Genomic DNA, 18,192 nt, shown 5'->3' with positions numbered 1-18,192 from the left:
CCCAAGTCCCGTTCACCCATCACTCCCTGTGCTCGCTGCCCTACATTATCTCCTTGTTCAACCATGCCTCGATTAAAAAATTACCATCCTTGTTTTCAAATACCTCCATGGCCCTCGCCCCCTCCCTATCTCTGTAACCTCCTCCAGCCCTACAACTCTCTGAGATCTCTGCGCTCCTCCAATTCTGGCCTCTTGCGCATCCCCGATTTTAATCGCTCCACCATCGGTGGCCGTGCCTTCAGCTGCCTGGGATCTAGGCTCTGGAACTCCCTCGCTAAACCTCTCCGCCTCTCTCTCCTCATTGATGCTCCTTGAAACCTGCCTTCTTGACCAAGCTTTTGGTCACCTGCCCTAATATCTTCTTATGTGGCTCAGTGTCAATTTTTGTTGATAACGCTAACCCTAAGCCTAAACCCTGACCCTCCAAAGTGCCTTGGGATGTTTTACTACGTTAATGGTGCTATAGAAATGCAAGTTGATGTTGTTCTTGTTAAAACAATAACCTCTCAGGTACCTCGGCCAAGGGCACATCCTTCACTTGTGATCTTTGCTACTGGGTGCTGGCAGGCTCTCTGCCTGGGTAGGCCGGATCTCTGCCTATCTCTGAGGTATTCCGCCCACTCCCACCAGAATGGCCAACTTTTGGATCTTTCACTCTGGTTTGTACGAAGCCTCGGGCCCAGAGCTGACTAGGCCTCAGCTGGAGTATTGTGTCTGATTCTGGGCACCGCTACCTTCAGGAAGGACGTGAAGACCTGAGAGAGGATGTAGAGGAGACTTAAAAGAATGGTACCAGGGATGAGGGCCTTCAATTACGTGGAAAGACTGGAGAAGCTGGGATTGTTCTCCTCGGAGCAGAGAAGGTTGAGAGGAGATTTGATAAAGGTGTTCAAAATTATGATGGGTCTGAACAGAGTAGATAGAGAGAAACTGTTCCCATTCCATTGGAATTCCCTCCCTCCAACTCCAGGGACTTGAGCACAAAAAAATCTAGGCTGACACTCCAGTGCAGTATTGAGAGAGCACTGCACTGTCGGAGGTGCCTTCATTCGAATGAGACGTTAAACCGAGGCCCCATCTGCCCTCTCTCAGGTGGGTGTAAAAGATCCCATGGCCACTATTTTGAAAAAGAGCAGAGGAGTTATCCCCGATGTCCTGGCCAATATTTATCCCTCAATCAACGTCACTAAAACAGATTATCTGGGTCATTTTCACATTGCTGTTTGTGGGAGCTTGCTGTGTGCAAACTGGCTGCTGCATTTCCCATATTACAGCAGTGACTACACTTCAAAAGTACTTCATTGGCCGTAAAGCACTTTGAGACGTCCGGTGGTCGTAAAAGGCGCTATATAAATGCAAGTCTTTCAAGTCTTTCTTTATTGGCGGAGATCCAAAGGACACAGATTTATGATATTTGGGGGAAAATAACCGAGACGAGAATGAGGAGAAATGTTTATACGCAGCGGGTTGTTGCGATCTGGAAAGCGCTGGCTGAAAGAGCGGTGGACGTAGATTCAATAGTAACTTTCAAAAGGGAATTGGATAAATACTTGAAGGGAAGAAAATTCCAGGGGCTGCGGGGAAAGAGCGGGGCGGGGGGGGGCGTGTGGGGCTAATTGTACAGCTCTTTCACAGGCACGATGGGCCGAATGGCCTTCTTCTGTGTTAGAAAAAAAGATTTGCATTTATATAGCGCCTTTCACGACCACCGGATGTCCCAAAGTGCTTTACAGCCAATGAAGTACTTTATTTTAAGTATAGTCATTGTTGTAATGTGGGAAATGTGGCAGCCAATTTGCGCACAGCAAGCTCCCACAAACAGCAATGTGATAATAACCCAGATAATCTGTTTTAGTGATGTTGATTGTGGGATAAATATTGGCCCAAGACAATATCAGATTCTATGGGGCCAAAATTCCTTAAGACCCAATACCTCCTCTAAGAGGCGGTAATGGGGCAGGCGGTAAGGCTTCTCCGACCGGGGGCAGACGGACGGTCCGACCCATCAGAAATTTCCCCTGGGCCGGGGGTGGGGGGGTGACATAATCGGGATTCCACCACGCCCTGTGTTCCCCACCCCGCCAGGCGCGCGGCGACTCCTTACCGCCCGCCACCGACCCCTTTTCTGGCCCACGAGGGAAATTGCCCCGTGGGAACGGAGCCGCTGACGGTCGGTGCCCCCCGACAGCGTTTCCCCGGCAGGAAGCTACCAGTCACTGGGCGGCGAGTCTGCCGTTAACGGGGAGGGCGCCCACCGCCTCGCCCGCCATTTTATTTTAATTGTCGGCCAACTCTAAAGTCCCAACAGGCACTAAAGTGGCTGCAGGGCTCGGAACGGCTCTCCCCCCGCCCACCCCACCCACCACCCTTTAACTGAAAGGCTGGCAATTTCCTGGACAAGGGCAAGGATGACTTGCTTCCACGAGTTCACAGGTGTTTCAATGAAGGACCCGATGTTCCAATCCTGAACTCCAATTGAGGGGGCGGAAGATGCCTGTGCGTGGAGTTTTTTTAACGTGTGGTGATCGCTGCACACCAGCCACCACACGGGCTCAACAGAGCTCGGTCTTTATCCAGTGGCAAGGGTTGACCAGGACGACTGGAGGCCAGCTCTGCTGCACGGGCCTAGTGCGCACACATATCACAGTGTGGGCTGGCCCGTGCTGTCCCTGGGCCCTCGCCTCTTCTGGGTCCCATACCCTCATTTGCCACACCTCCGCCACGATCTCTCGCCGCTTCTCTGCCACAAACATTCACCACATCTCGCCACAAAACTCTCGCCGCTCATCTGCCCCGACTTTTCCGCTCCTCTGTACCTGGGCCCCACACTCCCTGGCGACGCAATGTCGGACATTTTCTGCTTTATATTTTTCTCCCTTTCTTTCTTTCTCCCTCCCCTCTGTCTCTCCTCTCTCTCTCTCTCTTTCTTTCTCTCTCTCTCCCTCCCCTTACCTTCTGCGCATGCCCGGATGACCCCTGACCTCCCGATCGCGGGAAACCTTCTTTTCCCCCCAAAAAAACGCATGCGCAGAAAGGCCGTTGCTAGGGACACCTTGCCTTCCACGTCGCCAGAGCCCATTTTCGCATCGCTAAGGTCCAATCCACATCGCCGAGCTATTGCTGGGCTATCGCCGGGGGGAAAAAAAGCCGAAAGTTGCGCTCCGAAAAATGGGCGATCTTCCAGCGATCCTGAGAGCTGAAACATCGCTAAGGTTGGAACATTTCCTGTTTTTTGGGTCCTAGCGATCGAAGTGGAAAGTCGAGCCCTATGATTCTATAAGACCTTGAGCGATGTCCGATACTGACTGAGCCAATCCCCCTCGCCCGCCCCTGTCTATGCGAATTTGTTTCTGTCACATTGCATTAGGTAACCTACTGCTGTGTATCCGATGTCTTTACCACACTCAACATCTCTTAACAGGGATTAAATCTTAAGTGTCATGCAAAGTAGAGATAGAATATATTACACCGTTTCATCTCAGGCTATAAATGCCTGGGTTAGCATTACAAGCTCGAATGGTGTGGTGATTAAAAAAAGAGAGGATATTTAGTTTCTGTCAAGTGATAAGTGACTGTCGGTCAGTGATTGTATCCCTTTCGATCACCTGAACTTTTGAACTGGTAGCTCAAAGTAAGATGTTTGCCATACTTACAGATACAGCAAAGCCAACATCAACTGGTCTGCCTTATGCTGTTGAGTGACAAGCTCATGGGCTCAAGTCCCACTCCAGAGACTTTGCGTGCATAATCCGGCCCGACAACCCCTCTGAGATCTCTGCGCTCCTCCAATTCTGGCCTCTTGTGCATTCCCGATTTTTATCGCTCCACCATCGGTGGCCGTGCCTTCTGTTGCCTGGGCCCCAAGCTCTGGAACTCCCTCCCTAAACCTCTCCCCCTCTCCACCTCTCTTTCCCCCTCTAAGATACTCCTTAAAACATACCTCTTTGACCAAACGTTTGGTCACCTGTCCCTGATAGCTCCTTATGTGGCACAATGTCAAATTTTGTTTGATAATCACTCCTGTGAAGGACTCTGGGAGGTTTTATTACGATAAAGGTGCTATATAAATATAAGTTGTTGTTGTTAACTGGTCATTTTATTTCCAATTTTCTCCCTTTCTTTCCTGGGGCGTGGAGCCGCACTTCAGAGGTTGAATTATTGATTTACTTAAGTTCTCTTTTGAAAGTGCTGCTCTCACTGGCCTGCAGTTCCGTGGGTATTGGCCGCCCTCCATTACTTTGTTGTCAGCCATGGCTCAGTGCGTAGCACTCATGCTTCTGAGTCAGAAGGTTGTGGGTTCAAATCCCCACTCCCGAGTAACATAAATCTAGGCTGACACTCCCAGTGCCGTGCTGAGGGAGTGCTGCGCTGTCGGAGGTGCCGTCTTTCGGATGAGACGTTAAACCGAGGCCCTGTCTGCCCTCTCAGGTGGATGTAAAAGATCCTATTTTGAAGACGAGCAGAGGGGAGTTCTCCCCGGTGTCCTGGGGCCAATATTTATCCCTCAATCAACATAACACACACAGATTATTTAGTCATTATCGCTTGTGGGATCTTGCAGTGCTCAAAAAAAATACCTCATTAGCTGTGAGATGATTTGGGACGTCCTGAGATGTTTGCCATACTTACAGATGTAGCAAAGCCACCAGCGATTCTTTATAACCATTAACTGGCCTGTATTACAAGCTAATGGGTTCAAGTGCAGCAGAGCAGGTCTCCAGTCGTCTTGGTTAACCCTTGCCACTGGACCAAGACCTCGCTCTGTCAAGTCCGTGTGGTGGCTGATGTGCAACGGCCACCACATGTTAAAAAAATCCACGCATAGACATCTTCCACCCTTCTAGATGTAGTTCGGGATCTGGAATATTAGGTCCTTCATTGAAACACCTGTGAACTCATCCTTTTTTGGCGTGGAAGCAAGTCATCCTCGTTTCGAGGGACTGCCTATGAATAGGTTCAAGTCCCATTCCAGAGACTTGAGTGCATAATCCAGGCCCTACAACCCCTTTAAAAAAGGTCAAGCTCTTTGTTCTCGTGCATTCACTGAGCTGAATCCTGCCTTCACCGGTGAACTTCCCAGCAAAACCAAATAGCCACCGGTTAGAGAAGCAGGAGGGAAGGGGCGTTGTCGCCGCTCGTGATTGATTGCTTCCCTGAAGGCTCAGCAAGTTGACCCAGCGAGGAGCTGAGCCCAACAAGCCAGAAAGGCCCCAGGTCGCACACCCGACACTCTGTGCAGACGTGACCTGACCGGAATAGGGTGGTTGTCAGGCGCTGAGATGGCCTCAGTGCCCTAGAGACCTCCAGTGCGCCAGTGCAGCCTTCGGCCGCCTGAGGAAAAGAGTGTTCGAAGTTCAGGCCCTCAAATCTGCCACCAAGCTCATGGTCTACAGGGCTGGAAGAATACCCGCCCTCCTGTATGGCTCAGAGACATGGACCATGTACAGTAGACACCTTAAGTCGCTGGAGAAATATCACAACAATGTCTCCGCAAGATCCTACAAATCCCCTGGGAGGACAGATGCACAAACATTAGCATCTTTGACCAGGCCAACATCCCCAGCATTGAAGCACTGACCACACTTGATCAGCTCCACTGGGCAGGCCACATTGTCCGCATGCCAGACACGAGACTCCCAAAGCAAGCGCTCCACTCGAAACTCCTTCACGGCAAACGAGCCAAAGGTGGGCAGAGGAAACGTTACAAGGACACCCTCAAAACCCCTCTGATAAAATGCAACATCCCCACTGACACCTGGGAGTCCCTGGCCAAAGACTGCCCTAAGTGGAGGAAGTGCATCCGGGAGGGCGCTGAGCACCTCGAGTCTCATCGCCGAGAGCATGCAGAAATCAAACGCAGGCAGCGGAAAGAGCGTGCGGCAAACCAGTCCCACCCTCCCTTTCCTCAACGACTATCTGTCCCACCTGCGACAGGGACTGTGGTTCTCGTATTAGACTGTTCAGCCACCTAAGGACTCATTTTAAGAGTCGAAGCAAGTCTTCCTCGATTCCGAGGGACTGCCTATGATGATGATGATGATGCTCTAAAGCTAGCGGGGGGGGGTGGAAATCATAACTCAGACCCCCTGTGTGGCAGGAGAGAGAGTTAGACTTGCATATGATGCCACACTTGGGAGAATAGCCGACACTCATCACCAAGACTCACGTGTCAACAGTGACCATCTGGGAGAGGTACCTACCATTCGTGCCAGCAGCTGTGGAATCATAAAGCAGGAAGGAACGGAAGCAAATTTATTTTATTTTTTATTTGTTCTGGGGTGTGGGTGTCACTGGCAAGGCCGGCATTTATTGCCCATCCCTAATTGCCCTTGAGAAGGTAGTGATGAGCCACCTTCTTGAACCGCTGCAGTCCGTGTGGTGAAGGCGCTCCCACAGTGCTGTTAGGGAGGGAGTTCCAGGATTTTGACCCAGCCACGATGAAGGAACGGCCGATATATTTCCCAGTCAGGATGGTGTGTGTGACTTGGAGGGGAACGTGGAGGTGGTGGTGTTCCCATGCGCCTGCTGCCCTTGTCCTTCTAGGTGGTAAAGGTCGCGGGTTTGGGAGGTGCTGCCGAAGAAGCCTTGGCGAGTTGCTGCAGTGCATCTTGTTAACTGAATTTAAATTTTCCAACTGCCGTGGTGGGACTTGAACTCACGTCTCCTGGATCATGAGTCCAGGCCTCTGGATTACTAGTCCAGTAACATAGCAACTATGCTACCGTACCCGTGATGATAGATCGGATTTTTATTCTCAAAACAAATTGCTGCCATGCAGCTTGTATGAGACGCTGTGTGTGTGCTGGCATGTGATTAGCACAGAATAATTAGTCCGTTGGTGCACCAGATGCACACTAGCAGCCTGTTATCAAGTATCCCATAATCAGGAAACGCAGCTTGTCGTTTACTCACGAAGCTGCGGGATTGGTGGAGATGAAGAAGGACCTTTGACCTCCGACCGGTACAGACTCGATGGGCCGAACGGCTTCCTTCTGTGCCATAAATTTCAATAATTCTACAATTCTGTGTGCCATCCAATCTCACCCTTACAGAATACAAACCCTACCCTCTCCCCATGACAGTATCTCACCGTTGCTTAACTGAACCCATGTGATCTCAGCCAGTCTTCATAGCAGCCTATTCCAGTTATAAAATCACAGGGCATTTCACAGGCTTAATAAGACAGACTATTTTCACCATCACAAGGTCATAAGATGTTCATCCCGATAATAACTGTGAGAATCAAATTACATAGAATTTTACAGCTGGTCCTTGCCGGTATTTATGCTCCACACGAGCCTCCACCAACCCTACTTCATCTCACCCCATCAGTATATTCTTCTAGTCCCTTCTCCCTCATGTATTTATCCAGCTTCCCCTTAAAGGCATCGATACTATTCGCCTCAACCACTCCCTGTGACAGCGAGTTCCACATTCTCACCACTCTCTGGGTAAAGAAATATCTCCCAAATTCCCTATTGGATTTATAAGTCACTGTTTTATATTGATGGCCCCCAGTTCTGCTCTCCCCCACAAGTTGAAATATCTTCTCCACGTCTACCCTGTGAAACCCTTCATCATTTTAAAGACCTTCACCTCAGCCTTCCCTTTTCTAGGGAAAAGAGGCCCAGCCTGTTCAATCTTTCCTGATAGTTATAACCTCTCAGTTCTGGTATCACCCTTGTAAATCTTTTTTGCACTTTCTCCAGTGCCTCGATATCCTTTTGGTAATATGAGAACAAGAACTCTGTACAGTGTGGTCAAATCACAGCTCTATATACATTTAAGATAACTTCTCTGCTTTTGAATTTTACTCTAGAAATAAACCCCAGTGCTGTGTTTGTGCTTTTTATGGATCAGTTAATACACTTCAGACCAAAACTCCCATCAGAACAAAAGAATTAGGAGCAGGAGCAGGCCATTCGCCCCGTCAAGCCTGCTCCACCATTCAACAAGATCATGGCTGATCTTCGACCTCAACTCCACTTTCCTGCACAATCCCCATATCCCTTGATTCCATTCGTTCCCCAAAATCTATCGATCTCAGTCTTGAATACACTCAATGACTGAGTCTCCACAGCCCTCTAGTCAACCTGTGTTAGAGACTGTAATTCCCATATTGAACTGTACAATCACCTGAGAACTCATTTTTAGAGTGGAAGCAAGTCTTGATTTCGAGGAACTGCTTATGATGATATGATGAGGGTAGAGAATTGCAAAGATTCGCCATCCATATTTGGGATTTGTGGAAACCATAACAAAGCATAAATTCATCACAAACTCCAGCAGTACTAGTTAGAAAGCAAGGCAAATAAGAGGTTGTTTGAATATTCCTGGTGTAACGTCATACATTCTTGGCTGTTTCTCCCTGAGTATTAAGAGTCCCGTGCCCCCTGGTTTTATTTCCAGGTTGAGACACATTTCACCTCCCAACTCATTGGAACAGAGCAAGCCCCTACCCAGAGAGAGAGGGAAAGTCCACTTGAGAGAGCAGACGGGGCCTCAGTTTAACATCTCATCCGAAAGACGGCACCTCCAACAGTGCAGCGCTCCCTCAGTACTGCCCTCTGACAGTGCGGAGCTCCCTCAGCACTGCCCCTCCGACAGTGCAGCGCTCCCTCAGTACTGCCCTCCGACAGTGCGGAGCTCCTTCAGCACTGCCCCTCCGACAGTGCAACACCCCCTCAGTACTGCCCCTCCGATGGGTGTGGCGCTCCCTCAGTACTGCCCCTCCGACAATGCGGCACTCCCTCAGCACTGCCCCTCCGACAGTGCAGCGCTCCCTCAGTGCTGCCCCTCTGACAGTGCAGCACTCCCTCAGCACTGCCCTTCCGACAGTGCGGCGCTCCCTCAGTATTTCCCCTCCGACAGTGTAGCACCGCACTGTGAGTGTCAGCATAGGTTTTTGTGCTCAAGTCTCTGGAGTGGGACTTGAACCCATAACCTTCCAACTCGGAGGTGAGAGTGCTGCCCATTGAGCACAGTTGACACTAACACGCCGTAACCAACGTCCCCCGTAAGCCGCACTGCCTCCCCCATGGCGCGGCCCATTCAGAGCTTTGCGCTGCATGGTTCCTGCAGTGTGAAAGCTGATGAGTGGCCTGCGTGGGATTTTGCCGATGACTGCGCGGCCGTGCAGCGTAGCGGGATCGTTGATCTTGACCGCGCTGTTCTTTCACGGGTTGCTGGTGGCTGAGTGCAGCATTTATAAAGACCTTGAACAAAGTAAAATGTCCCAGGTTGTTTCACAAAAGAGAAATAGACATTGAGCGGCAATATGCTGAAGAAACAGATCTGTAAAGGAGCTGTTGTTGTTTACCTCGGAGAATGAGGGGAGGCAATATAAACTAAAGGGTGCAATCCTAAAGGAAACAGAGAGACCTGGAGGTATAAGTATACAAATCGTTGAAGGTTACGGACCTAGAGCTGGTAATTGGGATTAGACTGGATGACCTTTTGTTGGACGGCGCAGATATAATAGTAAGTACTGCAGGGAATAGAATACGGCCAGGGTGATCTCCCGGACTAGTTTTGATCGCCTGGATGGGTCGGAGAGGAATTTTCCCAGATTTTTTCTCCCTAAATTGTCCTGGGTTTTTATCTGGTTTTTGCTTCTCCCAGGAGATCACATGGCTCCAGTTCGGGTGGAGTGTAGAATGTTTCAGTATAAGGGGTGTCGCAGTTGTGTGATGCGGACTCGTTGGGCTGGGTGCTCTTTGCCTTTCCGTCATTGTTCATAGGTTTATATGTAACCTTCAGGGCTGCTGACCAAGGGCTGTGTGGCTCTTTGTCGGCCGGTGTGGACACGATGGGCCAAAATAGTCTCCTTCTGCGCTGTAAATTTCTATGTTTCTATGTTTCTATGTGGCAGGGAAGGTTGAGAAAGTGGTTAAAAAAGCTTACAGGATCCTAAGACATAGATTACAAAAGCAAGGAAGTTATGAGGAACCTTTCTAAAACACGAGTTTGGCCTCAACTGGAGTATTGTGTCCACTTCTGGGCACCGCACTTTAGGAAGGATGTGAAGGCTTAGAGAGGGTGCAGAAAGGATTTACGAGAATTATTCCAGGGATGAGCGACTTCAGTTACGTGGATAGACTGGAGAAGCTGGGGTTGTTCTCCTTAGAGCAGAGAAGGTTGAGAGGAGATTTGATAGAGGTGTTCAAGATCATGAGATATCAGGACAGAGTAGATAGAGAGAAACTGTTCCCATTGGTGGAAGGGTGGAGAACCAGAGAACACAGATTTAAGGCGATTGGCAGAAGAACCAAAGGCGGCATGAGGAAAAACATTTTTACGCAGCGAGTGGTTAGGATCTGGAATTCACTACCTGAGAGGGTGGTGGAGGCAGATTCAATCGTGGCTTTCAAAAGGGAATTGGATAAGTGGCCGAAGGAAATAACATTTGCAGGGGTATGGGGAAAGTGGGACCAGCTGAGGTGCTCTTGCAGAGAGCCAGCAAAGGCTGAACGGACCGAATGGCCTCCTTCTGTGCTGTAACCATTCTATGGGTTGAACAGTGGGAATTAGTGGAAGGATTCACCGACTGATTAACAGTCTCACAGGGTGGCATGCTCATTGTTTTTGTAACTTTGCATTACCTTTGAGTGGGACTATGAACCCTCAACCTTCTGACTCAGAGGCGAGAGTGCTATGCACTGAGCCACGGCTGATACATTCGATATATAGAGCCACATATTCTGCAATGACTTTATGAGACTTTGAATGCTATATCGAACTAGCAAGCACCCATGTGTGTGATAAACAATCCAAGACATCAAAGGCAGGTGCAACAAATTGCAGGAGCTAACCTCAGCACTAAACTGTATAAAACACTGGTTAGGCCGCAGCTGGAGTACTGCGTGCAGTTCTGGTCACCACATTGCAGGAAGGATGTGATTGCACTGGAAAGGGTGCAGAGGAGATTTACAAGAATGTAGCCAAGACTGGAGAATTTTGACTATGAGGAAAGATTGGAGATAATGAGTCTGTTTTCTTTGGAACAGAGGAGGCTGAAGGGAGACCTGATTGAGGTGTATAAAATTATGAGGGGTCTGGACAGAGTGGATAGGAAGGACCTGTTTCCCTTGACAGAAGGGTCAACAACTAGGGAGCATAGATTTAAAGTAATTGGTAGGAGGTTTATAGGAGATTTGAGGGGATATTTTGTCACCCAAAGGGTGGTGGGGGTCTGGAACTCACTGCCTGAAAGGGTGGTAGAGGCAGAAACCCTCACCACATTTAAAAAACACTTGAAGTGCCCTACCCTACAGGGCTACGGACCAAGAGCAGGAAAGTGGTATTAGGCTGGATAGCTCATGGTCGGCCGGCGCGAACACAATGGGCAGAAATGGCCTCCTTCCGTGCTGTAAATTTCTATGATTCTATGATAAACGTGTCAACAGCATACACACAGAACGTGATGATATACGGTGCCTGCATTTGCCCTATGTGGTTAAACCTGTAAAATATACAACACACTGGGGCTGCTGGGGAACTTCAATCTAATCTTCCCGAGGTTTGCGTAAGCTGTTGAGGTGACACACTTAACGATCGTCTGAGGAGTCTGTGGTTTGTGAGTTTTGGTTGCTTATATCTCATTTGCACTGTATGGAAAGGGGAGTGTGTTTTATTATCTCATTCACTTGATTTAATAAAGATTGTTAACTGAACGTGTTCAGAGTATCTCAGTCCTTGAATTTGTATTAGAGGTAAAGGATATATGACAATATCCGACAATCAATCTTCCCCCGATTTGTTTTTTTTTGTGTGGGGTCCCTTTAAATTGCCACGCAGCCCGTTCAAATTTTGTACACGCACGGTTTATACGATGTAAAGGCCGGTGAGTGGCCTGCGCGGGTCGTCACAGACACCGTGCATCCGTGTGACCGTACAGCTTCAAGAGAACACTGCCTGAAGTACCTCCACATAAGGGCAATAGCGATACATGACAATATTCTATAATACGTCTCCATAAGGGCATTTAGGAACAGAAGAACATAAGAATTAGGAACAGGAGTAGGCCATCTAGCCCCTCGAACCTGTTCCGCCATTCAACAAGATCATGGCTGATCTGGCCGTGGACTCAGCTCCACTTACCCGTCTGCTCCCCATAACCCTTAATTCCCTTATTGGTTAAAAATCTATCTATCTGTGACTTGAATACATTCAATGAGCTAGCCTCAACTGCTTCCTTGGGCAGAGAATTCCACAGATTCACAACCCTCTGGGAAAAGAAATTCCTTCTCAACTCAGTTTTAAATTGGCTCCCCCGTATTTTGAGACTGTGCCCCCTGGTTCTAGTCTCCCCGACCAGTGGAAATAACCTCTCTGCTTCTATCTTGTCTATCCCTTTCATTATTTTAAATGTTTCTATAAGATCATCCCTCATCCTTCTGAACTCCAACGAGTAAAGACCCAGTCTACTCAATCTATCATCATAAAGTAACCCCCTCATCTCCGGAATCAGCCTAGTAAATCGTCTCTGTACCCACTCCAAAGCTAGTATATCCTTCCTTAAGTAAGGTGACCAAAACTGCACGCAGTACTCCAGGTGCGGCCTCACCAATACCCTGTACAGTTGCAGCAGGACCTCCCTGCTTTTGTACTCCATCCCTCTCGCAATGAAGGCCAACATTCCATTCGCCTTCCTGATTACCTGCTGCACCTGCAAACTAACTTTTTGGGATTCATGCACAAGGACCCCCAGGTCCCTCTGCACCGCAGCATGTTGTAATTTCTCCCCATTCAAATAATATTCCCCTTTACTGTTTTTTTTCCCAAGGTGGATGACCTCACATTTTCAAACATTGTATTCCATCTGCCAAACCTTAGCCCATTCGCTTAACCTATCTAAATCTCTTTGCAGCCTCTCTGTGTCCTCTACACAACCCGCTTTCCCACTAATCTTTGTGTCATCTGCAAATTTTGTTACACTACACTCTGTCCCCTCTTCCAGGTCATCTATGTATATTGTAAACAGTTGTGGTCCCAGCACCGATCCCTGTGGCACACCACTAACCACCGATTTCCAACCCGAAAAGGACCCATTTATCCCGACTCTCTGCTTTCTGTTAGTTAGCCAATTCTCTATCCATGCTAATACATTTCCTCTGACTCTGCGCACCTTTATCTTCTGCAGTAACCTTTTGTGAGGCACCTTATCGAATGCCTTTTGGAAATCTAAATACACCACATCCATCGGTACACCTCTATCCACCATGCTCGTTATATCCTCAAAGAATTCCAGTAAATTAGTTAAACATGATTTCCTTTTATGAATCCATGTTGTGTCTGCTTGATTGCACTATTCCTATCCAGATGTCCCGCTATTTCTTCCTTAATGATAGCTTCAAGCATTTTCCCCACTACAGATGTTAAACTAACCGGCCTATAGTTACCTGCCTTTTGTCTGCCCCGTTTTTAAACAGAGACGTCACATTAGCTGCTTTCCAATCCGCTGGTACCTCCCCAGAGTCCAGAGAATTTTGGTAGATTATAACGAATGCATCTGCTATAACTTCCACCATCTCTTTTAATACCCTGGGATGCATTTCATCAGGACCAGGGGACTTGTCTACCTTGAGTCCCATTAGCCTGTCCAACACTACCCGCCTAGTGATAGTGATTGTCTCAAGGTCCTCCCTTCCTACATTCCTGTGACCAGCAATTTTTGGCATGGTTTTTGTGTCTTCCACTGTGAAGACCGAAGCAAAATAATTGTTTAAGGTCTCAGCCATTTCCACATTTCCCATTATTAAATCCCCCTTCTCATCTTCTAAGGGACCAACATTTACTTTAGTCACTCTTTTCTGCTTTATATATCGGTAAAAGCTTTTACTATCTGTTTTTATGTTTTGCGCAAGTTTACTTTCGTAATCTATCTTTCCTTTCTTTATTGCTTTCTTAGTCATTGTTTGCTGTTGTTTAAAATGTTCCCAATCTTCTAGTTTCTCACTAACCTTGGCCACCTTATACGCATTGGTTTTTAATTTGATACTCTCCGTTATTTCCTTGGTTATCCACGGCTGGTTATCCGTTCTCTTACCGCCCTTCTTTTTCACTGGAATATACTTTTGTTGAGCACTATGAAAGAGCTCCTTAAAAGTCCTCCACTGTTCCTCAATTGTGCCACCGTTTAGTCTGCATTTCCAGTCAACTTTAGCCAACTCTGCCCTCATCCCACTATAGTCCCCTTTGTTTAAGCATAGTACGCTCGTTTGAGACACTACTTCCTCACCCTCAATCTGTATTACAAATTCAACCATACTGTGATCACTCATTCCGAGAGGATAAAAACATAGAAACATAGAAAATAGGTACAGGAGTAGGCCATTCGGCCCTTCGAGTCTGCACCGCTATTCAATGAGTTCATGGCTGAACATGCAACTTCAGTACCCCATTCCTGCTTTTTGCCATACCCCTTGATCCCCCTGGTAGTAAGGACGACATCTAACTCCTTTTTGAATATATTTAGTGAATTGGCCTCAACAACTTTCTGTGGTAGAGAATTCCACGGGTTCACCACTCTCTAGGTGAAGAAGTTTCTCCTCATCTCGGTCCTAAATGGCTTACCCCTTATCCTTAGACTGTGACCCCTGATTCTGGACTTCCCCAACATTGGGAACATTCTTCCTGCATCTAACCTGTCTGAACCCATCAGAATTTTAAATGTTTCTACGAGATCCCCTCTCATTCTTCTGAACTCCAGTGAATACAAGCCAAGTTGATCCAGTCTTTCTTGATATGTCAGTACCGCCATCCTGGGAATCAGTCTGGTGAACCTTCGCTGTACTCCCTCAATAGCAAGAATGTCGTTCCTCAAGTTAGGAGACAAAACTGTACACAATACTCCAGTTGTGGCCTCACCAAGGCCCTGTATAACTGTAGTAACACCTCCCTGCCCCTGTACTCAAATCCCCTTGCTATGAAGGCCAACATGCCATTTGCTTTCTTAACCGCCTGCTGTACCTGCATGCCAACCTTCAATGACTGTTGTACCATGACACCCAGGTCTCGTTGCACCTCCCCTTTTCCTAATCTGTCACCATTCAGATAATAGTCTGTCTCTCTGTTTTTACCACCAAAGTGGATAACCTCATATTTATACTTCATCTGCCATGCATTTGCCCACTCACCTAACCTATCCAAGTCACTCTGCAGCCTCATAGCATCCTCCTCGCAGCTCACACTGCCACCCAACTTAGTGTCATCTGCAAATTTGGAGATACTACATTTAGTCCCCTCGTCTAAATCATTAATGTACAATGTAAACAGCTGGGGCCCCAGCACAGAACCTTGCGGTACCCCACTAGTCACTGCCTGCCATTCTGAAAAGTACCCATTTACTCCTACTCTTTGCTTCCTGTCTGACAACCAGTTCTCAATCCACATCAGCACACTACCCCCAATCCTATGTGCTTTAACTTTGCACATTAATCTCTTGTGTGGGACCTTGTCGAAAGCCTTCTGAAAGTCCAAATACACCACATCAACTGGTTCTCCCTTGTCCACTCTACTGGAAACATCCTCAAAAAATTCCAGAAGATTTGTCAAGCATGATTTTCCTTTCACAAATCCATGCTGACTTGGACCTATCATGTCACCTTTTTCCAAATGCGCTGTTATGACATCCTTAATAATTGATTCCATCATTTTACCCACTACCGATGTCAGGCTGACCGGTCTATAATTCCCTGTTTTCTCTCTCCCTCCTTTTTTAAAAAGTGGGGTTACATTGGCTACCCTCCACTCCATAGGAACTGATCCAGAGTCTATGGAATGTTGGAAAATGACTATCAATGCATCCGCTATTTCCAAGGCCACCTCCTTAAGTACTCTGGGATGCAGTCCATCATGCCCTTGGGATTTATTGGCCTTCAATCCCATCAAATTCCACAACACAATTTCCTGACTAATAAGAATTTCCCTCAGTTCCTCCTTCTTACTAGACACTCTGACCCCTTTTATATCCGGAAGGTTGTTTGTGTCCTCCTTAGTGAATACCAAACCAAAGTACTTGTTCAATTGGTCTGCCATTTCTTTGTTCCCTGTTATGACTTCCCCTGATTCTGACTGCAGAGGACCTACGTTTGTCTTTACTAACCTTTTTCTCTTTACATATCTATAGAAACTTTTGCAGTCCGTCTTAATATTTACTGCAAGCTTCTTCTCGTACTCTATTTTCCCTGCCCTAATCAAACCCTTTGTCCTCCTCTGCTGAGTTCTAAATTTCTCCCAGTCCCCGGGTTCACTGCTATTTCTGACCAATTTGTATGCCACTTCCTTGGCTTTAATACTATCCCTGATTTCTCTTGATATCCACGGTTGAGCCACCTTCCCTTTTTTATTTTTACGCCAGACAGGGATGTACAATTGTTGTAGTTCATCCATGCGGTCTCTAAATGTCTGCCATTGCCCATCCACAGTCAACCCCTTAAGTATCATTCGTCAATCTATCCTAGCCAATTCATGCCTCATACCTTCAAAGTTACCCTTCTTTAAGTTCTGGACCATGGTCTCTGAATTAACTGTTCATTCTCCACCCTAATGCAGAAGTCCACCATATTATGGTCACTCTTCCCCAAGGGGCCTCGCACAACGAGATTACTAATTAATCCTCTCTCATTACACAACACCCAGTCTAAGATGGCCTCCCCCCGAGTTGGTTCCTCGACATATTGGTCTAGAAAACCATCTTTTACGAGGAGATCGTTTATTATTCCTGTCTCATTACACAGGACCAGATCGAAGATACCTTACTCCCTTGTAGGTTCTTTAACATACTGTTCTGAGAAACAATCCCGTATGCATTCTATGAATTCCTCCTCAAGGCTACCCCGTGCGATTTGATTTGACCAATCAATATGTAGGTTAAAATCCCCCATGATTACTGCCGTTCCTTTTTCACATGGGATGTACGGCCGTATCCTACATAAATCCAACACCCACCCTCCCTCGAAGCTTGCTGTTTGGCAAGATCCCAGGTGTGTCACCTGTAGCTCAGTGGGTAGCACTCTCGCCTCTGAGTCAGAAGACAGAAGGTTGTGGGTTCAAGTCCCACTTCAGGAACATGAGCACAAACTCCAGGCTGACACTCCCAGTGCAGTACTGAGGGAAGTGCCTTTTTTCGGATGGGACGTTAAACCAAGACCCTGTCTGCCCTCACGGGTGAACGTAAAAGATCCCATGGCACTATTTCGAGGAAGAACAGGGGAGTTATCCCCGGCGTCCTGGGGCCAATATTTATCCCTCAATCAACATAACAAAAAAACAGATTATCTGGTCATTATCACATTGCTATTTGTGGGAGCTTGCTGTGCGCAAGTTGGCTGCTGTGTTTCCTACATTACAACAGTGACTGCACTCCAAAAAGTACCTCATTGGCTGTAAAGCGCTTTGGGATGTCCGGTGGTCATGAAAGGCGCTATATAAATACAAGACTTTCTTTCTTTTAAGTCCCCCCTCAATCTGTGTCGGGATGTTGCTGGACTCGAACCGGCTCGTGTGACTCAGGCACAACGCCACGAGACTCAATCCTTTTCTCTTTCTCTCTTCTCAACCAACAGCTTTGAAAGGCAGCTACACCTGCAACATCTGTAACGTGGTCCTGAACTCGGTGGAACAGTTTCACGCTCACCTACAGGGCTCCAAGCACCAGAGCAAGTAAGCACAGGCCTCTCAAAGTGTGGTTGGGCCGGCAAATAAAGCCCACGCTTAACGGACCTGTAAATAACGCGTACCCGGAATATGATCAAGGGGTTCGGGGGGTTTATATATAGAATAACAGATACCCGGGAGTGAGTTACAGGCTGGAATCTAATCGAGTGGTTCGGGGGGTTTATATATAGAATAACGGATACCCAGGAGAGAGTTACAGGCTGGAATTTAATCAAGAGGGTCGTGGGGTATATATATAGAATAACCGATACCCAGGAGTGAGTTACAGCCTGGAATCTAATTGAGGGGTTCGGGGGTGTTATATATAGAATAATACATACCCGGGAGTGAGTTACAGGCTGGAATCTAATTGAGGGGTTCGGGGGTGGTTTATATATAGAATAACAGATACTCAGTTGTGAGTTACAGGCTGGAATCTAATCGAGTGGTTCGGGGGGTTTATATATAGAATAACATATACCCAGGAGTGAGTTACAGGCTGGAATCTAGTCGAGTGGTTCGGGGGGTTTATAT

At 47.5% G+C, this 18,192-nt stretch overlaps 1 protein-coding gene across 1 annotated transcript in view; it reads left to right on the top strand.

The window, feature by feature from the left end:
- Positions 1–17,668, top strand: part of LOC139255478 (zinc finger matrin-type protein 4) — a 735,084-nt gene extending 717,416 nt beyond the window's left edge. The window contains exon 6 of the mRNA XM_070873945.1: positions 17,568–17,668. Within this exon, the coding sequence (XP_070730046.1) occupies positions 17,568–17,668 (101 nt within the window). The remainder of the gene's footprint in view (positions 1–17,567) is intronic.
- Positions 17,669–18,192: the final 524 nt, after the last annotated feature.

This window comes from Pristiophorus japonicus, chromosome 3 (assembly GCF_044704955.1).
Source record: "Pristiophorus japonicus isolate sPriJap1 chromosome 3, sPriJap1.hap1, whole genome shotgun sequence".
Taxonomy (NCBI): domain Eukaryota; kingdom Metazoa; phylum Chordata; class Chondrichthyes; family Pristiophoridae; genus Pristiophorus; species Pristiophorus japonicus.
The sequence above is the reverse complement of the archived record's forward strand: the minus strand, read 5'-3'. Positions and strand labels throughout refer to the sequence as shown.